Source organism: Barbus barbus (assembly GCF_936440315.1).
Source record: "Barbus barbus genome assembly, chromosome: 8".
NCBI classification, from domain to species: Eukaryota; Metazoa; Chordata; class Actinopteri; order Cypriniformes; family Cyprinidae; genus Barbus; species Barbus barbus.
Window position 1 is genome coordinate 18194062 of NC_136736.1, and position 19624 is coordinate 18213685.

At 40.6% G+C, this 19624-nt stretch overlaps 1 protein-coding gene across 8 annotated transcripts in view; it reads right to left on the bottom strand.

The window, feature by feature from the left end:
• LOC306873925 (protein SGT1 homolog) overlaps positions 1-19624 on the bottom strand; it is a 112472-nt gene that overhangs the window by 26850 nt on the left and 65998 nt on the right. For 3 of the 8 annotated variants that reach the window (XM_079423498.1, XM_079423495.1, XM_079423494.1), the window contains exon 6: positions 14653-14706. The exons of the other annotated variants lie outside the window; for them this stretch is intronic. In XM_079423498.1, the coding sequence (XP_079279624.1) occupies positions 14653-14706 (54 nt within the window). The remainder of the gene's footprint in view (positions 1-14652; positions 14707-19624) is intronic. 8 annotated transcript variants of the gene reach the window in all.

Below are 19624 nucleotides of genomic sequence, written 5' to 3' on the forward strand. Positions count from 1 at the left end.
ATCACTAACCTCGTGCACGCGGGTGCTCTTTTAGAAGACTCCAGTGAAGTGAAGTGACATTCAGCCAAGTATGGTGACCCATACTCGGAATTCGTGCTCTGCATTTAACCCATCCAACGTGCACACACACACAGCAGTGAACACACACACACCGTGAACATACACCCGGAGCAGTGGGCAGCCATTTTATGCTGCAGCGCCCGGGGAGCAGTTGGGGGTTCGGTGCCTTGCTCAAGGGCACCTCAGTCGTGGTATCGAGGGTGGAGAGAGCGCTGTACATTCACTCCCCCCACCTACAATTCCTGCAGGCCGGAGACTCAAACCCGCAACCTTTGGATCACGAGTCCAACTCTCTAACCATTAGGCCACAACTTCCCCGATTCTTCTCCAGATTCTCCAGATTCACTAACAGAAGAACGAGTTTAAGAACAAGCTCATGTGCGTACGCACGTGTTGTGAATTAGGCGGAAAGTTTTCGTGAGAAGTTCAATTGTGTGTATAAATACGAAAAACGTACGCACTTATTAGTGAATGAGACCCAATGTCCGGCCATCTGTTCGTGACCTCAAGCTGAAGCGAACTTGGGTTCTGCAGCAGGACAATGATCCAAAACACACCAGCAAATCCACCTCTGAATGGCTGAAGAAAAACAAAATGAAGACTTTGGAGTGGCCTAGTCAAAGTCCTGACCTGAATCCTATTGAGATGCGGTGGAATGACCTTAAAAAGGCAGTTCATGCTCGAAAACCCTCCAATGTGGCTGAATTACAACAATTCTGCCAAGATGAGTGGGCCAAAATTCCTCCACAGCGCTGTAACATACTCATTGCAAGTTATCACAAACGCTTGATTGCAGTTGTTGCTGCTAAGGGTGGCCCAACCAGTTATTAGGTTTAGGGGGCAAGCACTTTTTCACACAGGGCCATGTAGGTTTGGATTTTGTTTTCCCTTCATAATAAAAAACTTCATTCAAAAACTGCATGTTTTGTTTACTCATGTTATCTTTGATATTTAAATTTGTTTGATGATCTGAAACATTAAAGAGTGACAAACATGCAAAAAAATAAAAAATCAGGAAGGGGGCCAACACTTCACACCACTGTATATTAGTATATCAGATAATTAATATTGAGTAAACAAAAAAAATTACAAGCCAATGGAGATTCTATTGCCAAGTAGAGGGTTGATAATATTTACAATAATCAATTGAATTTGATAGGTGTCTCTCACACTGTCCCACAGAAACATTACAATAGTGTAGATTAGTGTACAATGTTTTACAATGTTAATAATAATTTATTCTATTTAGTGACCATTTCATTCAACACATTTAAAATTGGGGGCATCCAAGTTATTTGACATATTTGAACATTTAAAAAAAAAAAAAGTAACAATAGTTACTTTGCTTTGTAATTAGTTTCTTTTATAATGATGTAACTCAGTTATTGTTTGTGAGAAGTAACTAGTAATATATTTTATTTATTTATTTATGCATTTAGCAGACGCTTTTATCCAAAGCGACTTACATTGCATTCAAGTTACAGTTTCTACATTTTATCAGCTCTTGCTTTCCCTGGGAATCGTTGCTAGCGCCATGCTCTACTATTTGAGCTACAGGAAAGCCTAGTATAACTAGGCTTTCCTGGAAAGTAATATAACTAATTACTTTTTTAAAGTAACGTGCCCAACACTGCATACTACACAATGGTTTATTACTTGTCTTTGTTGAATAATACAGAATATAAAAAGCTTAAAAATAATCGCATATATTGGTAAAAAAAAAAAAAAAAAAAAAAACGCAATTAGATTATTTTCCAAAATCATTCAGCCCTATTCTTCAGAAAAATCCTTCAGGTCCCACAAATTCTTTGGTTTTGGAGCATTTTTGTGTATTTGAACCCTTTTCAAAAATCACTGATTTTGAGAGCCATCTTTTCACACTGAGGTACAACTGTACATTTTTCTTTAGTCTAAATATCAAATATATACACACACACACATACATATACACACACACACACACACATACATACATACACACACACATATACATGTGTGTATATATTTGATATTTAGACTAAAGAAAAATGTACAGTTGTACCTCAGTGTGAAAAGATGGCTCTCAAAATCATCCCTCAACAGCTCACTCACAAACTGGCCCAGCTGGGGCTCAATACCTCTCTGTGCAACTGGCTGTTGGACTTCCTGACCGGGAGACCTCAAGCAGTACGGGTCGGCAGTAACACATCCAGCACCATCACATTGAACACTGGGGCCCCCAAGGATGTGTGCTGAGCCCCCTCCTCTTCACTCTGCTGACCCACGACTGCACACCATCACACAACTCCAACATTTTCATTAAGTTTGCGGATGACACGACTGTGGTGGGTCTCATCAGCAACAGACATGAGACAAACTACAGGAGCGAGGTGAGCCGCCTGGCTGGGTGGTGCAGTGACAACAATCTCTCTCTGAATGTGAAGAAGACGAAGGAGATTGTTGTTGACTTCAGGAGAGTACACACTCAGCATGCCCCTCTGACCATCAACGGTGCGACTGTGGAGAGAGTGAGCAGCACCCAGTTCCTGGGTGTGCACATCACTGAGGACCTCTCCTGGACTAACAACACTGTAGCACTGGCCAAGAAAGCACAGCAGCGTCTCTACTTCCTCCGCAAACTCAGAAGAGCCAGAGCCCCGGCCCCCATCATGTATACCTTCTACAGAGGCACCATCGAGAGCATCCTAACTAGCTGCATCACTGTGTGGTATGGCGCTTGCAACGCATCCTGCCGCAAGTCACTTCAACGCATAGTGAGAGCAGCTGAGAAGATCGTTGGTGTCTCTCTCCCCTCCCTCCAGGACATCTACAGCACCCGTCTCACCCGCAAAGCCCTCCGCATTGCAGGCGATCCCACCCACCTGACACACAGCTTCTTCAGTCTGCTGCCATCAGGGAGGAGACTGCGGAGTCTCCAGGCGAGGACCAGCAGACTGAAGGACAGCTTCATACATCAGGCTGTCAGGAAGCTGAACTCCCTCCCGTCCTGGCCCCCCCTCCCCTCTTTCACCCCCATTTAACACAGCAACACACTAGGAACTCTGACTCTGTGACACCCCCCCCCCCCACCGACCAACAAACTGTGACCGGCACCTGTCACTTGTGCAGCATTGGCTGATCACTACCCATCCAACATTGACTGCAAATTACCTCTTCGGATAGTCTGACAAAAATCTATCCGAACAGTCACTTCGACTTGTCACTTTAACAGACTAATAAGCTCTTCTTGCACTACACTCATAACAAAACAAAACAGCACAGTTTTGTTTTTTACATTCAACTGGTTTGCACTCTATTCTGCCATGTGCCTTATGCACTTTATCTATCTCTCTTTTTTATTTTCTACAATGTCCTCAGACTGATAAGCTCTTTTGCACTACAAATATATCTACACAGTGTTGCTTTTATTTAACTGGTTTTGCACTCTATCTGCCATGCGCCTTATGCCACTTTATCGATCTAATTCTTATTTTTTTCTACAATATCCTCATTTGTATAGTTGTATGTACATATATTTAAACTGTATTTATCTGTATCTGAACGTGTTTAATGTTAACTGTATGCACCAAGGGTCTGAGAGTAATGCAATTTCAATTCTCTGTATGTATGTGCTGTACATGTGGAAGAATTGACAATAAAGCTGACTTGACTAATATATATATATATATATATATATATATATATATATATATATATATATATATATATACATACATATACACACACACACAGTGTCAAGTTCTCAAGGTTTCTGTGCCTCAATGTCTGCCCAAACTTGAAAAGGCTTCAATCAACTTTAAGAGGAGGGTGCATGGAATAACTCAAAGCATTGAATTCTTCTTCATCGAATCAATTTATTGAAAATCTTTCAACAATGACTTGATCTTCTTGTTTCAATGAATATTTCAGATGCTTAGCTTAATAACCTATATAGAAAAACATATATAAATATGAGTCACTACACACAGTATAAATAAATGTACATTCAGAGATATTAAAAGTACAAACAATATTGTTAAACTATTTGCGGTTTATATAGCAGTTTGTAAACAGCAACAACAATGTAAAATCAAATACACCTAGTGCACAGGTCCAGTTAACATGCTAGATGCTAAAATACTAGCATCAAACAACTTTCAAACACAATGAATATTTGTCCTACCAGTAGCACTCCAAGTTGATGAACACATTTTGGCTTTTCCCAGCAGTCTTTGAACAAACTCAATTGACTCGATGCTGATTACCAATCTTTCTCATTTGGTTGTATAATCTCCAAAATCCACCAGTTTAGGTAGGAGAAGCACATCCACTGCTCAAAGATCTCAGCATGCTCACAATCACACACACCTGGTCCTTTGTGCCATGTGGAGTTTCAATGGCCAATCAGCTTCCCTGGTTGTTCCAGCAGCACTGTGCTCACAACCAATAGGCTGCACCCATTTTGATCTCAAATCTTTTAATTAAACAATGATGAATATATATTTCTCCCTCTTTCCTTCAATTTCAGATTTAACTTAACACCTCCCACTTGAGCTCCTGGTCAAGTGACCCAAGGAGGTCACACACTTCTTGCCTGAAATTTCTTTTACTGTTCTTCAATGGGAAGTAGAACCACCAAGCGTCTCACATCCCTATGCAGAATCGTAGCTGGGATCTTATCACCAAGCTTCTTTGCTGATTTGACATTCTTGGCTGTTTCTGCTTGGTTTGGTTTAACAATCGAGACAGGATAGCTGGGGAATACTCTGACCATTACATCTACTGACGACTCTAGCCATCTTGTACTGACCTCTTAGAGCATTCTGGTCAGCCAACCATACCACATCTCCCACGGCAATATTCCGTTCTTTAGTATGCCACTTGTTTCTTACAAACAGGTTCGGTCCTGCCAGCTGACACCAACTTCTCCAGAACTTGTTGACTTCTTCCTGGATGATCCTTAACCTTTTGTATGGATAACCTTCAAACTCAAAACTTCCTTGATCCCCTCTGTTCCCAGTACGTCCCAGGAGAAGTGAGTTTGGACTTATATATTCCACACAGTCTTCCCGACTTTGTGTCCTGGCATCGATAGGTCTTTCATTGACCAAATTGGTTGCCGTGTAAAGAAAAGTTTGAAATTCTCCCCATGACATACCACCATTACAGCCTAGATTCTGGAGGGCTCGCTTCACCAGACGGACAGCTGCTTCCGCTGCTCCATTTCTGTGAGGGGAATCTGCCGGGTGAATTTTCCAAGACCACTCCGTATCATTCTTGGCTGCCTCAATCTCTAACTTTACCCCGTCTTGTCGCTCTAGGAACTTATGAAGATCTTCAAGAACAGGCTTGGCCCCTATGAAATTTGATCCCGAGTCTGACCACAGTTTCCGGGGATGTCCCCTTAAAGCTGTAAACCTTTGGTATGCCATCAGAAATCCTTCTGTTGATTGGTCACTGACAACATCAGTATGGATAGCGCTTGATGCCATACAACAGAAAACACCTCCCCAAACTTTGAGCCCCACCCTTTTCTTTACCTCATCTTTTACCAGATATGGTCCAAACAAATCCAGGGTTGTGAACTCAAATGGCGCAGCTGGTTCAGACCGCTCTGGTGGAAGGTCTCCCATAATCTGTTGGCATTGCTTTGACCTTGCCTTTCTGCAGGTCACACAGTAGTCTACGGATTTCTTAGCTAGTCTGCGGCCTTTTACAACCCAAGCTTTCCTTCTCATTCTCAACAAAGTTCCAGCCACTCCTTCATGGTTTACTTGATGAGCTTCCTGAGCCAAAAGTGTAGACACATATGCATTATATGGTAAAATCGGAACAGCAGTTTTGTCCTCATTGAAGATCTGAATTCTTCCTCCACAAACAATCAGTCCAGAATTTCCATCCTTGTACACTGCCAACCTACTAAGGGTAATATCAGGAAAGACCACATTCTCTTGGGCTGCTAGAAAGAGATCTTCAAGAGCATCCTCCTGTTCACCTACTGTCAGGATTGCTTCATTGACTCTTCCTTCCAAAGACTTTACCTCCCACTTTGATGAACCCGAGGTCTTAGTTCTTATCTTCAGCCACTTCTTGACAGCTCGACGCACCCAAGCAGTAACTCTGACCAGTCTGGACAATTTGCTGAATTGTTCAACATCAAGTAACCTACTTGCTACTATGCCGTCAGACATCCTTCTTGACGGACCAATCATATGCTCTTCCTCTTGATTTGCAGGAGTGCCTGAATCCGCACTGAGATTCTTTACCATACTCTTCTCTCCGTCCTCATGAATACTCACTTTAACTTTCTGCAGGAGACCTGAGTCTTGCTTTTTCCTAGTCAGACTTCTGGTTAGTACTGCAGAGAATGCTTTCCTCTGAAGTTTGTTAATAGCTTCTCTTGCAGCAGTTGCAACCTCAGCAGCTGACTTAATAGGCCAATCCTTTACCGGCCACCTCAAAAACATAGGCCCTCTCTGCCATGCAGAATTTTGTTCTAGGCCTTCTGGACTACCTCCCCTTGTTATAATGTCCGCAACGTTCAATTCGCCTGGGATCCACCACCAATCCTCGACAAGCGTAGTTCTCTGGATCTCTCCAATTCTGTTGGCAAAGAAGGACTGGTAGCCATAGCTAGCCCGCTGAATAGCCCCCAAAACTGTTTGGCTGTCCACCAGATGGAACCATCGGTCAATCTCCACTTGACAATGTTTTTCAATATACTTTCTCAGTCTGGCTGCATAAACTGCACCACACATTTCAGCCTTGACTGCTTCCCCTTTTTGATCCAAAGGAGTCAATTTGGCCTTGGATTCAACTAGCCTCACTTCAATTCCTTGGTCTGTTTCCCACCTAAAGTATATTACAGCTCCATAGGTCTTATCGCTTCCATCAGAGAAGGTTATTCCCAACGGTTTGCCTTTCCAGCCTCCAGGTGTTAAGCCTCTGGGAAACGTTATCTTGCTTAGCTGAACATACTCCTCAAACATTTTAATGGCTTCTTCTCTGAGATTTTCTGACAGTGGTATATCCCATGTATCTTTGGTCAAATTTCCACGTCCAGCTTCCTGAAATGCCTTCCGTACAAGGATGGCGCCCTTTTGCTTTACCGGTGTGACCAGGCCAATCGGATCATACAGTCCTGCCACCTGACTGAGCAGCTCTCTTCTAGTCAGAGGATTAGGGGTTTTGGCCCTGACCTCCTCTCTAAGGAGGTTTTGTCCTACTCTCATCTTCTTTTTCCACTTGGAAAAATTAATTGATGTCATGATGTAAAGTGTGTCCTCTTCTGCCAGATACCCAACTCCAAGGGCCTTGTTGTCCTTCTCCCTCAACTGGTTTGGAAGTTGCAGGATTATGTTTTCTGCTGTTGATTCTGACTCACCATCACCAGGCTTCCAACTTTGTCCTGACCGAACCCAGTGCTTCAAGAAAACCCCTCCAGCTCTTAGGATCTCCTCAACGCCTTCGGTTACTTTGTCCAGCTTTTCCTGATCATTGTGGGAAGTTAGAATATCATCTACATAACTATCCTCTTCGATGACTTTGCGCTCTTCATGCAAATGAGAGAACTTTGCCAATTTTGCAGTTTCACGCATGGCTAACTGCGCAATGCACCCTGCTGGTCGGTCACCGATGTTAACTCTGGTGATTGCATACTCCTCTATCTCCTTACTCTGATCACCTCTCCACAGAAACCTATGTAGATGCATTTCTCTCTCCTCCAACCATACAGAGTTATACATCTTCCTTATATCTCCTAGGACAGCATAAACTCCTCTCCTAAACCTTAGGAGAACAGCTCTGATTGGATTAAGAAAATCTGGGCCTTTCAGAAGAAGATCATTCATACTCACTCCTTTAAATTTCTGACTGCTGTTCCATACCAAGCGCACTGGAGTCGTAACTGAGTGAGGATTTGGTGCAATCAGGTGACTCACATACCATACTGGTCCATTCCAGGAATTCATCGTATCTTCAGTGAGCTTGATTGCTGCTTCGCGCTGCACCATTTCATTAATTTGAGCTGTATAAGCGACTTGCCACTCTGGTTCCCTCTTGAGCTGTTTTTCTGTTCTCAGGAATGTTGCCTCTACTCCCCCTCTATTATTGGGAAGGGAAGCTGGATCTTCAGTCCAGGGATATTTTGCATGCCAATGAGGAGACTTGCTGTGATCATCACTTTCTAGGTAGGTAAGACACTCTTTTATAACCTCGAGTTCTCTTTCCTCTGCCAATGTCATCTCCTTACCACCTGGCTGACAATTCCCACAGCGACAAGATCCACACATTGGTTCACAAGCTGCCCCAATGCTGTCCCACTTCCACCATTCCAAGAACTCGCGGTTGGTAACAGCAATATTTGTTTCAGCTCTGGTTTCTTGAAGTATCTGAACTGACTTAGACATCACTTGCATTTCAGGTCCTCCCACTTTCTCTTCATATTTTGTTGCGGCTGTTCTCATTGAGCGAGCAAAATGTGTTTTGGACTCATAAGCAGCTACGTTAATTTCTTCAAATAAGTCTGGATGAGCTCCGCCTACTGTCTTTCCCAAAGGACTGTCCCATAAGACAAGATCCCCCACAACCTTCATTCTTTGTGGGGCCAATCTCCCTTCTCGATGGCTAATAAGAAGTTCAATCTCTTTAGGTCTTACCAACTCTTCAAGCTTGACTTCTGGGAAGAATCTCTGCAATTGCTTAGGTTTGATAACTTTATGCACTTTAGCAATTTCCTCCAAGCCATAACAGAGAAGCGCATGTGCTCTTTCCTTATCCTCATCAGTCTTGACTCTTACTCGAAGAAGATATCGCTTGGTTTTCACCTTAATGGCCATTCCAGCAACTCCATGCACTATCAGTGTGACATCTTCGCTCCTTAACCTCAAACGTTCTGCAGCCTTGTGGGTAATATAGTTAGTATCTGATGCAAGATCTACCAAAGTTCCAATCTTCTGCCCTGCATTAGCTGTTACTTCCATGAGCATCATAATGACAGGTAGTTCTTGTACCCCACCTTCCTTTAGAAGTCCAACTCTGGTTTTTCCAGTGCAAGTCACTATTGCAATTTTGTTGGTGAAGGCATTTCTGCACCTCTCAGCAAGCTCTGGGGAAAGTTCAGCTAGAAGTTCCTCTTGCTCTGCTGTTAGCACATTTATCTTCCTACTGTCCTTTCCAAACCTTTTCTCACTCCCATTCGTGGATTCTCTTCTTGGACAGAGAAAATAATGATGATCTGGGACATTTTCTCTTCTGCAGTCTCTATTTTTACACAAGAATGTGTCTCTACAGTCGGTGTTACCTTCATGACATCCGAGGCACTTCTTACATGCTCCAATCTTCCTCAGAGCAGCTTTCTTCTCAGCTAACTTTAGCTCCTTAAACTTTTTACAGAAGAAAATCTTGTCCTTGTGATTCACAGCTCCACACAAAGCACACCCACCGTCAGAATCTTTCCTTGTGGTTCTTGTAGACGCATACTTCCTTTCAAATCTATTTTCAGATCTATCTGCCTTGTCGGTGATTCGGAGCTGTTCGAGTTTTTCAAGAACATTTTCCTGTTTCCTCAAAAACTTCAACAGGAGGTCAAAGTGATTCTCTGGAGTCACACCATTGTCAGAGTCAATCATGAAGAAAAGCCAGTCCCTTTTTACAAACTCAGGCAGTTTACTCTCAATAGACTTGATTACGAGAGGGTTCTTAATTGCACCAATGTTCCCAAGATCTGTCAGGTCAGATAGAGCTTTTTCAACAGTCTGGATCAAGTCTATCACTTTTCTGGGTTGATTGCCCTTCACACCAGGAATTCTTTCCAGTTCTTCAATAATTTCCATGGCAATTGTTACTTTATTGCCAAATCTGTTTTCCAGCACTCTAAACACATCATCAGCAGTGCTATAACTTGACAGCCTTAGGTCCTTAACAATTCTGTCATCCAAACTGTCCAGGAGCTGGAATTTCTTGACCTCTACCGATCCAGATGGTTCACCTTGTTTCTGCAAACTTTCCCAATCCTTCTTCCAGCGGAAGAAATCTCTTTTGATGCCACTAAATCTAGGCAAACTAGTTGGTTTTATTCTCACAACTGGTGTAACCGGCGTAGTTCGGAGAACTGTGTTTGGGTCTATAGGACTTGCAAATTGAGAACTTCTTTCAACATTACGTGCAGTAATAAACTCAGTGTTTCTTGAAACAAGTCCATTATTTTCTACTTTTAATTGCTTTACTCTGCTCTCAAAGTCCTTTTTCTCTCCTGTAGGAATCCATCGCTCCCAGCTGGATAGAGTTTTGACTGCTCTACTCAAGAGCCTCTCCAAGTGAATTAGTTGAACTTCATATCCTTCACAATTGACACCAGCAACAGGTATTGAAGCACAGTGATTACAAGCTTTCTCAGCTTCATGGACTGCAACAGTCAATTCCTCTTGGCCGTACCTCTGCCATAAGTTAAATTGGACCATTCTCCGCACCTCTTCGAGCTTTGTCTCACAATCATTAACAGTCTTCTCAATATCTGTTGTCTGCTGCATTTCAAGTTCCACTTTCTCATCACTCTTTGCTTTAACTTCCAGCTCTGCCAGCAACCCCATGTTGTAGTCATCATTCGCATCAAAAAGTGCTCTTGCACTAGAAGAGAGTTTCTGGATTTCCTTCCGAAGTTCAGATTCAATCATTTGACTTGACTCTCGAATGAGAAGGTTGGCTTGCCTTGTGAAACACATCTTTGCAGTGGTTCTCTCTCTTTTAAGTTGATCCACCGTTTTCCCCAAAGCTTCTTCTGCCATCTTATCTTCAAGTCTCAATGATACGTCTTCTTAAACAACTCAATTCTCTGATGACTTGTTTTGACAATGTTGATTCTTGTTTTGCACCAGCTTTATTTTCTGGACCATCAGAAGCCTTTAATCTTCTTATCCATAAGCGGTGGTTATTAAGTGTCAAGTTCTCAAGGTTTCTGTGCCTCAATGTCTGCCCAAACTCGAAAAGGCTTCAATCAACTTTAAGAGGAGGGTGCATGGAATAACTCAAAGCATTGAATTCTTCTTCATCGAATCAATTTATTGAAAATCTTTCAACAATGACTTGATCTTCTTGTTTCAATGAATATTTCAGATGCTTAGCTTAATAACCTATATAGAAAAACATATATAAATATGAGTCACTACACACAGTATAAATAAATGTACATTCAGAGATATTAAAAGTACAAACAATATTGTTAAACTATTTGCGGTTTATATAGCAGTTTGTAAACAGCAACAACAATGTAAAATCAAATACACCTAGTGCACAGGTCCAGTTAACATGCTAGATGCTAAAATACTAGCATCAAACAACTTTCAAACACAATGAATATTTGTCCTACCAGTAGCACTCCAAGTTGATGAACACATTTTGGCTTTTCCCAGCAGTCTTTGAACAAACTCAATTGACTCGATGCTGATTACCAATCTTTCTCATTTGGTTGTATAATCTCCAAAATCCACCAGTTTAGGTAGGAGAAGCACATCCACTGCTCAAAGATCTCAGCATGCTCACAATCACACACACCTGGTCCTTTGTGCCATGTGGAGTTTCAATGGCCAATCAGCTTCCCTGGTTGTTCCAGCAGCACTGTGCTCACAACCAATAGGCTGCACCCATTTTGATCTCAAATCTTTTAATTAAACAATGATGAATATATATTTCTCCCTCTTTCCTTCAATTTCAGATTTAACTTAACACACACACACATACACACACATATATACAAGGCATGATGGATCCATGTTCTCATTCTGTTTACGCCAAATTCTGACTCTACCATCTGAATGTCTTAACAGAAATCGAGACTCATCAGACCAGGCAACATTTTTCCAGTCTTCAACCGTCCAATTTTGGTGAGCTTGTGCAAATTGTAGCCTCTTTTTCCTATTTGTAGTGGAGATGAGTGGTACCCGGTGGGGTCTTCTGCTGTTGTAGCCCATCCGCCTCAAGGTTTTGCGTGTTGTGGCTTCACAAATGCTTTGCTGCATACCTCGGTTGTAACGAGTGGTTATTTCAGTCAAAGTTGCTCTTCTATCAGCTTGAATCAGTCGGCCCATTCTCCTCTGACCTCTAGCATCAACAAGGCATTTTCGCCCACAGGACTGCCGCATACTGGATGTTTTTCCCTTTTCACACCATTCTTTGTAAACCCTAGAAATGGTTGTGCGTGAAAATCCCAGTAACTGAGCAGATTGTGAAATACTCAGACCGGCCCGTCTGGCACCAACAACCATGCCACGCTCAAAATTGCTTAAAATCACCTTTCTTTCCCATTCTGACATTCAGTTTGGAGTTCAGGAGATTGTCTTGACCAGGACCACACCCCTAAATGCATTGAAGCAACTGCCATGTGATTGGTTGATTAGATAATTGCATTACTGAGAAATTGAACAGGTGTTCCTAACAATCCTTTAGGTGAGTGTATATACACACACATATATACATATATACATATACATACACACACATATATACACACACATACATATATATACACATATACATATATATATAAAATATTTTTTTCTTCTTTATTTAGTACTGCCCTTCAGAGGCTACAGAAGATAGTTACATGTTTCCAAGAAGACAAAAGTTAAATTTACCCTGATCTTCAAATTCAAAACGTTTTCACTCCCGGCTCTTAATGCATGGTTTTTCCTTCTGGAGCATCAGTGAGCATTTCAAACCTCTGAAATAGTTGCATATGAGTCCCTCAGTTGTCCTCAGAAAAGATGGATCTCAAAATCATACAGTCATTGTTGGAAAGGGTTCAAATACACAATAATGCTGGACAACCAAAGAATTTGTGAGACCTGAAGAATTTTTCTGAAGAACAACAGGCAGTTTAACTGTTCAGAACAAACAAGGGACTCATGAATAACGATCACTAAACAAAAAATAAAAAACAGCTGTGGTTCATTCAGGTAAGAACACAGTATTAAGAATCAAGGGGATGTAAACTTTTGAATGGGGTCATTTTTATAAATTCAACTTATTTTCTCTTGTGGACTATATGTAATCATCTTTTATGTGAAATATCTTATTCAGGTCAGTATTAAATAAACAATAACATGTATTTTGTATGATCCCTCTTATCTTGGTAAAATAACATTTTGCAGAAAGGGGGATGTAAACTTTTGTCTGAATTCTAAGTTAGCGAGTTCATTCCCTCCATTCATCCACTACTTTTTACCCACAATCCTCTCTGATTTCGAGTGTACAACTGATGTACACGCTGCAGCACTATTTCCCACAACCCAATGCGGAGAGGACTGATCTGGAAGAGATATCGGGAGCGAGCAAGTTTGAATGAGAGATGGCGTTTACATCTTTCTTATTTCTGCTTTAACGTTTCATGCATTATTAATATTAAAATATATTGTTTAGGCATCAATTGAATGTTTTACTAATTTACTGAGGTGGCATTGTTGTTAACTTACAAGATATAATAGAGATGTGATGATAATTTGGTGGATGATTTAAAATAAATATATTTGTTAAATCACCTGTAGGTAGCATATTCATTCTATTGTAAAATTAAAAGTCGCTTGAGGGCGTTCTACGGCCACTGTCATTTTATCTGAGTGCAAAACGCTGCTCGGGAGAGTTAAGATACTAAAAATAATAAATACATAAAATGTATGTGTTATATGTGTAATGTGTTTATTTTGTCGCCAGTATTTTAGTAGTATTTAATTATTATGAACATTAAACATTACAAAACAAATAAGATTGAATAATATAGCATCAATGAAACCATAAAGCTGGTGCGGAGGTATGCATAATTACAAAATAAATTAATTGTAAGTATTAATGTTATTAAAATAATTTTCTAAAATAAGGTACATGTAATATAAGTGACAAAGATGTTTCTGCGACAGCTCCAGCTCTCTGACGTGCAGTGTATACGTCATTGTCTGAATTCGTTCACTTCATTTCGTTCACTCCTTTCATATAGTGCACTCAACTGCCATACACTATATAGGAACCAGTGAATGAGTGAACAAGAGAACGATTTCAGGACATAGCTACAGTCAGCGTTCTGAGACGTGCACTTAGGACTCTGCATGCACACTGGCTGATCTAGCCTGAAAAATAAGCTATTTTTAAAGCTATTTGAGCAAAAGAAACAACATTTATGAGATAGTTGTTTTCAGACTTTCAGATTTCAAATATGAAAATAATTGTAAGATGGGTGAACAGTTTTGGAGAATTTGATGTTTCCCCATTCAAAGAGAAAGAAGCTGAACTTGCATGCCCAAGAGGTGTTTCAAAGATGGCCGCCGAGTGAAATAACTTGCCTTAAAGGGACTTTGCATACAGCAAGCTATAGATGGTTGCTGCTAATAAAAGAGCACTTACAAAAATGGTATTACTTCGCTATAAGGAATCTTATGAGCGCACTCAAAAATTCACCTTATATGTGAATGTATAGCTAAATTTTTTGAGTGTTAATCATTGTACCCTGAATTTTGTTCTGTAGTGAACTGCAATGCAGTAATTTAAATTTTAGTGAAAGCTTTCTTAATAGTCAACCAAAAATTGTGTCATAAGTCAAATTGAAGTGCTTGGTAAATTTACACATACTTGCCATTTTATTCTCACAGTGCTGGATCCATGTTTGAAAACCTTCAATAGAGCCTTTATAAGACAAATACATATTAAAATGCAATACTTTACACGCAAAATTAATGAAGCACACTACGTGAAATGACAGATCTTTAAATTAAAATTAATTAACATGTAGACCTGGTGCCTTTTACACAAAATATAATAAAAATTTGTGTATGATTCTAAGGCGACATCACACTAGATGATTTTACAGTCAATTTCCAGTCAGATACGTGACTGAAAGACTAAAGAGCTTCTGAAGATCTGACCAGTGGGTGTCCTGCTTGTGTCTGGTTCTGTTCCATTTAATGATATAATGATAATAATGATGGGATGTTCATAAACAGTATACCACTGCAAAGGCATTTCAAACTTATTTTTAACCCCAAACAAAGAAAAAGAACTTCGACTTGAGTATAATGGGGCCTTAAAGAATGCCACGCCTAAACTGCAGATTGCATTTATTACCAATTACAGAACATTAAAAATATGAAATTTGCTTTTAAAAGTTAACTGAAAACAATTATAATAAATTATAATAAATACCACATTTAGCCATGTCTTTTATATATCTATATGGATGATGGATTATTTTGATGCCACAATATATATATATATGTAGACTCATATTGCCCAGTCTTACCTTTGACTAGGGGTGCACCAATCAGGATATTTGAGGCCGATCACCTATCATCGATCACAGAAAGCAGTATCTGCTGATACGATCACTGATACTGATCTTTTTAAAGCTTTCTTTTTATTATGCAGAATTATTTATAGTGATACTCCAATAAGGATTTTTACAAATTTATTCAGGGCCGGAATGTCATTTTTGAAAATGGGGGGAATTTCTCTCTTAGGTGACTCTTATGAGAGGGTTTTTCTTTTATTTTGAGGGGTGGAGAAGCCTTTTTTTTTTTTTTTTTTTTTACATTTTTCAAAAATATATATTTCTCACCTAAATGTTTGATCATGCAATGCATTTTTGTTTTTACAATCGTGCAATTGTTGCACAATATTACACACAGCACAAGCCTGATTTTGTGAGCTGTATGTGAGGCAGTGTTACACCAGGTTCACACATACTCCATTTGCAGTGCGTATGCAGTCCATGTGTGGTACATAAGCGGTGCAGAATCAGCACAGACTGTGCATGCTTTCAGACAGGACGCCACTACTGATCTGTGACTGTTTACCACAAACAAGTTTGTGGCATCTATTATTTTGATTTCAAATCCAAACATTGTTACTGAAAATGCTTTTTCAGCATTGTAATTCTTTTTTAATTTTTTTTATTTTTACACAATACAGTAATAGTCTTTCATAGAAATGTTTAAATGCAATTTAAACTTAGTTCACTTAGTTTTGTCGTGGCCACGGCATATTAACTCATGGGAACATGATAATATGTCGTGGCCACGAGATATTAATTTGTGGGAATGTCATTAACTCGTAGGAACGTGATATGTCGTTTTTTAACAACATCAGTAACAACATGTCGTGGCCACGCGATGCTATGTTGAGGGAACAACATCAATGTCTTGTGTTTAATGCATAAACAAACCTGTGACCATAGCAATTTTATTATTTCCCCTTTAAATTTGTGTAGGTCTATCGCTTCACCTGATTAATGTTCTGTATAATTATGCTAGTATTTGCTACCATATATTTTGCAAATACTGTAAACGCCTGACAATTATGCCAATACTTTGATTGAAGGCTATTTATGCCCGTGTGTTATAAACGAGCGTGTTGTTTTCATTTACAAATGAAAGTATATGTGAATGATTCATTCCTCAACGAAACACTAGGCTATAAATTAATTCGCTTGAAATAAAGTGAAATATATGCTAAATTCAACCTTTAAACTGCACTTCCAGTAGGCTATAAATTCCAGTCAGCTTTATTGGCATGTCGAGCATTTACAGTAGGCTTATTTACAAAACTAGTCAGAACGTAGGAAAAAAACGAATATAAAAATATAATAGGCTAATGATGATAATAATAATAATAATAATATACAAATATTACAGAAAAAGATGATCAGTTAATGGACACAGCTATAAGACTGTGGGATGGATAAAAATGTTTTCTTACAGGCCTATTTTATTTTATATACTTTATGTAACAATAACTTAATTTGAATGCTGTCTACATCGCGTACAATAGCCTATAGTCTGGTAGCCTAAGCCTATGGTTAATATAATAATAATAATAATAAAGTAATCATTTCTTAATTATGAATAAAATATTAATAAATCCATCTCTGATATTCCCGGGTTGCTATGGTCACACAGGTTTGTTTACGCATTAACCCTCAGGTTGTGTTCAAATCCCTACAACACTTGTGGTGATCCCGGTCAAAAATGACCGGGGCAAAAAAAACAGCTTATAAATCTCTTATGCAATATTATCACCTAATATTGGTATCAATCTTTTTGTCAGCTTGTTTTCTTTCAATTAGGACTGGTTTTGTGTTTATTTTTGGAACTGATTCATCCTAGGCCTCATTAATCGGAGCTTACGAACATCAGTTTTTGAGTGAAAAAAGCATGAAAAACTTTTGGCACTGTTTATCACAGTAGCATGCTCTAATGTTTAAGTAATTTTTTTGAAAAGCTTTTATTTTGTACAAAAAAAAAAAAAACACTTCTGGTGTTCCCGGTCAAAAATTACTGGCCTACACGAAATAGCTTATAAATCTCTTGTTATGCAATATTATCACCTAATATTGGTATCAATCTTTTTGTCAGCTTGTTTTTTACATTGATTTTTGGTGTGATTTTGAATCCAGCCCTCAGTGTGTTGATGATTTTGGTTTCCATTGACTGTTGTCACATAGACTTTATATAAAGATTTCTAAATTGAATATTTCATTCAGCAAGATCCAATGTGTGTTTTAAGTGTTCCCTTAATTTTTTTTGAGCAGTGTATTTGCAGGCACAAATACATGTGTGAACATGAACAATCAACATGCTTCTGAACACTAAATATTTCTCAGATTTCTAATCTCTCCCATTCGTTTTCAATGGACGGTCATTTTTGACCAATAAAGCTGAGATCAATAAGGCCTATAATCAGCCAGTATCAAAATTAACCAGTCCTAGTTGAAAGAAAACTAGTTGACAAAAAGATTGAATCACATTTTTGGTGATAATATTGCACAACAACAGATTTTTTAAAAAAATTTGTGGACTTTTTTTTATTTTGTACAAAAGTGTTTCACAACAATCAACTACCTAAGATGGCGGCGCGCGCAGTCGCAGCAGCTTCTCTCTCTCCCGAAAAATCGGTGTTTTCGTGTTTTTTGTCTTATAAGTCGCAATGTTTTTGCACATCTTCGTCTCGTCTACCTGTCTTTAAGCGCGCATACAGTCGTGAGTTTCTGCTCAATGTCGGCAGAACCACATTTTTAGAGTTAAACTCCGCGCACGCTGAAGAGCTGCGGGACCTCGGTCTACTCCGAATGCCTTCTCCATCACCGACCCCCACTACTGCATCTCGCCCACAGCGGAGGCGCTACAAGCGGCGTGAGAGGAAGCAGAAGAGGGGTAAGCGCGGAGGTATCCGAGCTAGGCTAGCGGCCAACCCACACAAGCCAGCTATCCCCACCATCGTACTGGCGAACGTACGCTCTTTGGACAATAAACTGGACTATATCCGACTACTCCGCTCTACTCAGAGGACTGTAAGAGACTGTTGTGTTTTTGTGTTTACGGAAACATGGCTTAACAACAACGTACCGGACTGTGCCATACAGCTCAACCAGCTAACATGCTATCGAGCTGACAGAGCTCTCGTCGAGGGATGTAAGATCCGCGGCGGCGGTCTCTGTGTTTAAATCAATGATGCATGGTGTCGCGACGCTGTTGTGGTCTGCAAACACTGCTCACCCCTGGTGGAGTTTATGATTATTAAGTGCCGGCCGTTCTATCTACCGAGGGAATATACAGCCATACTGCTCGTTGCTGTATACATCCCTCCCAGCTCCAGCAACAACAACAGGAGTGAGGCACTAAATGATCTGTACCAGCACACCAGTGAGCAGCAGACAGCCCACCCAGATGCTTTTCTTATCTTGGCTGGGGATTTCAATCACGCAGACTTAAAGAGTGTGTTCCCAAAAATTCACCAACACATAGACTTTCCAACAAGGGGAAAAACACTCTGGACTTTGTTTACACCACCCAGAGAGGAGCTTACAAGGCCCTCCCCCTCCCCCACCTCGGAGCCTCAGACCACATCACTGTCACGCTAATGCCTGCATACAGACCGCTCGTTAAAGTCACCAAACCAGTTCACAAACAGATTCAAGTGTGGCCGGAAGGGTCGTCAGAGGCACTTCAAGACTGCTTTGACACCACTGACTGGAATATGTTTAAACAGGCTGCCACATACAACAATACTACAGACCTCCAAGAGTACTCAGAGACTGTTACTGCCTACATCTCCAAGTGCATTGATGATGTAACAGTCACAAAGTCCATCACTGTCCGGGCCAACCTGAAGCCGTGGATGACAGGGGAGGTCTACAGACTTCTGAAGGCTCGGAACGCTGCCTTTAGAGCTGGAGATGAGGAGGGCCTGAAGACAGCTAGGGCCAACCTATCCCGCGGCATCAAAGAGGCCAAGAGACAGTACTCCAGGAGGATAGCCCATCGTTTCAGCGACAGCAGAGACACGCGGAGCCTGTGGCAGGGGATACAGACCATTATGGATTACAAGCCCCCACCACAGACCTGTGACAACACCATCCCCCTGCTGAACGAGCTGAATGCCTTCTTTGCTCGCTTTGAGGCACAAAACAGCACCACTGCACAGAAGACTCCACCTCCTCCCGGTGACCAGGTGATGACGCTGTCCCCGGACAGTGTGAGGAGATCCCTCAGCAGGATCAATGCACGCAAAGCTCCGGGTCCTGACAACATTCCTGGGCATGTACTGAGAG